This window comes from Plasmodium gallinaceum (assembly GCF_900005855.1).
Source record: "Plasmodium gallinaceum strain 8A genome assembly, contig: PGAL8A_v1_76, whole genome shotgun sequence".
NCBI lineage: Eukaryota > Apicomplexa > Aconoidasida > Haemosporida > Plasmodiidae > Plasmodium > Plasmodium gallinaceum.
The window spans coordinates 662,640-667,400 of NW_021628238.1; the positions used below are offsets into that span (position 1 = coordinate 662,640).

At 18.1% G+C, this 4,761-nt stretch overlaps 1 protein-coding gene across 1 annotated transcript; it reads right to left on the reverse strand.

Moving 5' to 3' along the window:
* Positions 1-1,735: 1,735 nt before the first annotated feature.
* On the reverse strand, positions 1,736-4,344 carry PGAL8A_00207600 (ubiquitin-protein ligase, putative; the record flags this gene model as incomplete). Its single annotated transcript, XM_028670775.1, has 2 exons — positions 1,736-3,887; positions 4,139-4,344. The coding sequence occupies 2 exons, from the start codon at positions 4,342-4,344 to the stop codon at positions 1,736-1,738; spliced, it is 2,358 nt and encodes a 785-aa protein (XP_028527494.1).
* Positions 4,345-4,761: the final 417 nt, after the last annotated feature.

A 4,761-nucleotide genomic window follows, 5' to 3' on the forward strand; every position in this document is an offset into this window, starting at 1 on the left:
TAAAAAAAAAAAAAAAAAAAAAAAAAAAAAATTTACATATTACTTTTTTTACATTACTAGTTCTAAATAAAAATACTATTTTCATAAAAAACTGTTATTTTCTCTTGTAAATAAAATTAATAAATGAATATTTAATTTTTTTTTTTTTTTTTTTTTTTTTTTTTTTAAACCACAATATACATATTTATGATATTGCGATTTTTCTATTTTTCAGAGTGTTCGAGTTAAAATTTCGTCAATTTAAATAATTTCTCTTCAAATAATTTTCGAACATTTTGATATTCAGAACAAGCAAAAAAAGAAAAAGTGTAAAAAAATTAATTAAAATAAAAATTAGTTAAAGATTAATAAAAATAGAGAATAAAAATTAAAAATGAAAAATTCGTATGCTTAATCTATTTTAATCCATAATTTAATAGTAGTCGAGAATAATATTGATAAATTGTAGTATTTACTTATTTCTAATTTCGTGTAATATCACAATGAAAATTGAGAGTTTATCATAAAAAAAATATTTTTTTTCCTTTTAATGTTTCTATTAGAAAATTATAAAAAATTAAAAGTTTGATTCTTGATGATAAATATTAAAAAATAATATATATTTTAATTTTATAAATAATATAAAGATAACACTTTACTATTTTACTCACTTTTGCTGAAGTGAAGTACAAAAATTCAAAAAAAGAAAAAAGAAATATAAAATTAATAATACGAAGAGTATTAAAAAAAACTGTCTTATAACATTAAATAATGTGTAACTTATTATTCTCTTTTTTTTTTTTTTTTATATCAATTTTTAGAATTTTTAATAAATTAGTATTTTAAAAATTAATAAAACAAAAGATTATAAATTTTTTTTTATTTACAAAATTATAATCATAATTTAGCAAATAAAACAAAAATAAGTTGTTATGTATAATATATATGAAAATTAGACTAAGGAAAATATTAATAAAAATTCAAAAACTAACTTAAATTATTAATATATCTTATATTTTGATATTTATAATATTGTTTTATACACTATTTTTTAAATTTAACACTTAGATATTGCTTTACTTATTTATTAAGTAGCATATCCTTTTTTTTTCTCTAAATTAAAGATGTTTATAAGATTATTATAATTTTTATTTATATTAAATAAATCTTAAATATAAAACCATTTCCTGTTTGCCAAAATTTTTGAAGGAATTATTAAAATAAAGTAATTTCTTTTAATTTAATATAACTATTTTTTTTTTTTTTTTTTTTTTTTTTTTTTATACTAGCAAAATTTCAATGCTATATATAATTTTTAGTATTACAAGTGATAGATAACAAAAAGTTCAAAAAAATTAATAAAATGTTATAATATGACAAATTAAATGATAATCAAAAAAAAGAAAAAAAAAATTTTGTTTTAGATTATTATAATAATAAAAATTGTTTTTTTTTTTTTTTTTTTTTGGTATATTATCTACTTTTCAATATATAAATAATGAATAGATTGGGCTTTCAGAACAAAATATTAATTTCATTTTATTTATATTACATATATATATATATATATATTAAAAATTTATTACACATAAAAATATTTTTTTTAGCATTCTTTTGTTTATTCTGTTAACCCTTGACACATTTTTATTTCCATTAACAAATAACAACGTAAAAATATCTTTTAATATGATATTCTTATAAAAAAAATAACAATTTTGTGTAATAAAAAAAAAAACTAATTAAAATAATAAAAAATTTATAAAAAGTTAAAAAATTTTTTGATTTTTTTTTTTAAATTATATAAATACTTATTAAATTTTATATATAAAACAAATAAAACTGAAGGTACTTTATAGGATGGATAAACTTTAATAGATGAGTTAAAATAAATCATGGCTTTTTCAATGTTTCTTGGAACTCCAATACCATAGTAATACATATATCCTAAATTATAACAAGCCCTTGAAATAGTTTGAATAACATAAATATTATTAGGATAAAATGATATAATACTTTTATAATGATGATAAGCTAATTCGTAGTCAATTTTATTAAAGGAAAACTTGAACGAATAGTTAAATCTCCATTTGTTATTAAAAACAAAGCCTTGTTCATCAATGAAATCAGTAGATATTATTTCGTTAGAGCTTGTTAATATATTTTTATTATTTGAAGTGTTAATTTTCTTATTATTATCATTTTTTTTCTTTTTTTTATTTTTCTTGTATAAATATTTATTATTATTTAAATCATATAAAGTATCAATAGGCAAGTTATTTTTAGGTAATAAATGCACATATATACCATAACCATTATAAGCATAATCCCCTAGTGTATATAATGATTTGAAATCATTACTTTCAGAAGCCATAGCTAAATATCTGCTAGCATAAATTTTTTTTGAATTGGAATCCGAAGGTAAAAATAAGGAAAATTCAGAATTAATAATTTTATTTGATATGTTAATTTGTGATTGTAAACATCCAGTTTCTGCTAGTAAGGCCATTAAAAATAATGCTTCTTTATCTCTTCCTCTTTCAGTATATCTTATAATTTTATTAGTTGTATTTATAATAAAAGAATTATTTTCTGCTACTTTAGATAATAAAGATAAGGCTAATTTGCAATTTCTTGATGTTATTATTCCGTTATAATGCATAAACCCAATTATATATGCAGCTAGCAAATTTCCATTATTTAAAGATTTATAAAACCAATAAAATGCACTTTGAAAAGATTGAGGAGTACCAATTCCACTTAAATACATACAAGCTAAATTAAATTGCGCTGATGATAAATTATCTTTTGCTGCTAATTCAAAGTAATAAAATGCTAAGTTTTCATTTCTTTTAAAATTACCTAAACCAAAAAAATGCATATAACCTAATCCGTTGTAACTTAAAGAATCTTTTAATTTGTTACCTTCAATAAAATATTCAATTGCTCTATTGTAATCAATTTTAACTCCTAACCCTAGTAAATATATATATCCTAATAATGATATAGCTTCTGAGTTTTTATATTTTGCAGCCTTTGTTAAATAATTATGAGCTTTTTTATAATCTTTTTTTACACCATCTATTCCGATTAAATACCTTCTTGCTATCATAGTTAATATTTTATGATTATCATGCAAAGAAGTTTCCAGTAATATTTCTATACTTTTAATTTTTTTATTATTCATGCTATATCTATCATAGTATGGTACGTTTAATCGTATTAAATCAATTATTTCAAATTCTGTTTTTTCATCAGAATTAAATATATCATTTGTTAATTTTAAATAATATCTTGAAGCAACTTCACAGTCTTTTTCTACTCCATAACCATTCATGTATTTTATTCCAAGTGCTAAAATACTACCTGGATGATTAGCTAAATTGCTACTGTAAAAATATAATAAGCTTAAATTATGATTTCTTGTATAATTATAATTAATATTTCTATCTTTTCCCTTGTCATTTTTATTTGAAAACTTATTTAAATTATTAAAATAAAGTTTTAATTCATCTATATTATATCTTATATTTTTTATTTTTAATATTAACTCATTCTTATTAGTAAATTTCACTATAGGAACACTTCGAAATTTTCTATTTTTATCTTCGTTATCATATTTTTCTTTTCTTCCATAAATGCAATCTGCTATCTCTTTTTCTAAGTATTTTACCTTTAAAAATAAAAAAGCTCTAAATAAAATTATGTTATCTTCTATTCTATTTTCTTCTTCATAATAAGAGTATAAATTAGGCAAAGAAAAATAATTAGAATACATAACACCTAAATAAAATTGAGCATCAGAACTTCCATAATCTGAACATACCTTCCATATATACAAAGCATTACATACATCTCTTTCTACAGGTTTTAATCCTAAATAGTAAAACTTTCCTATAAGTGTTAAACATCTATAAAAAAAGAAAATAATTTTGATTAATATTATATATATATATGTATTTATAAAATGCTATCCTATATTCATTAGAAAAATTATGCTTTATTTTTCCATATAAAAACATATACTTTTTTATTAAATTTTTTTTTTTTCTTCTTTTCTACAGACTTTTCTGATTGTTTTAAACTATGCATATTTTTTCTTTGTTATTTTTTTTTCTTTTTTCTCCTTTTAATATTGAACAATATTTTCTTTTATATATACCTTAAATCATAATGAACACAATCCTTCAAAATTGTGAAGGACTTTTCATATTCTCCTTCATCAAGCAATTCATACGCTTCAACAAAAAAATCATTTTCTTCACTTGATTGAGTAGAATAATCATATGAACAAACAAAAGTTTGAAAAAACAATAACAATAAAATATATTTAGATGATAACTTCAAATATCTGAAAGTATTATACATACTTCTAAAAAAAACATCTTACAATTTTAAAACAAAATAAAAATTTTATCAAGTTTAATTCAAATTTACATATATGTTAAATAAAATAAAAATTCATTTTTTTTTAACTCAATATTCCTTTATTACAATTTTATTTAATATGTTATTCTTATTGAATTAAAAGATTGTACTGTTATCCATATTTTTCAAAAAAATTTATTAAAAATATATATATTCTAAAAAAACTTAAATATATTTATAATAAAAGTATAAATTCTTTTAAAAAAAAATTTTTTATTGTAATTTTTTTTTTTATTTTAAATAATTCATTATTTTATCAAATATACTTTTTTTTTTTTTTTTTTTTCTGTATTTATAATCTGATGATAGTGTGTTTATATAAACATAATTTTTTTATTTCTGGGATTACTATGAATA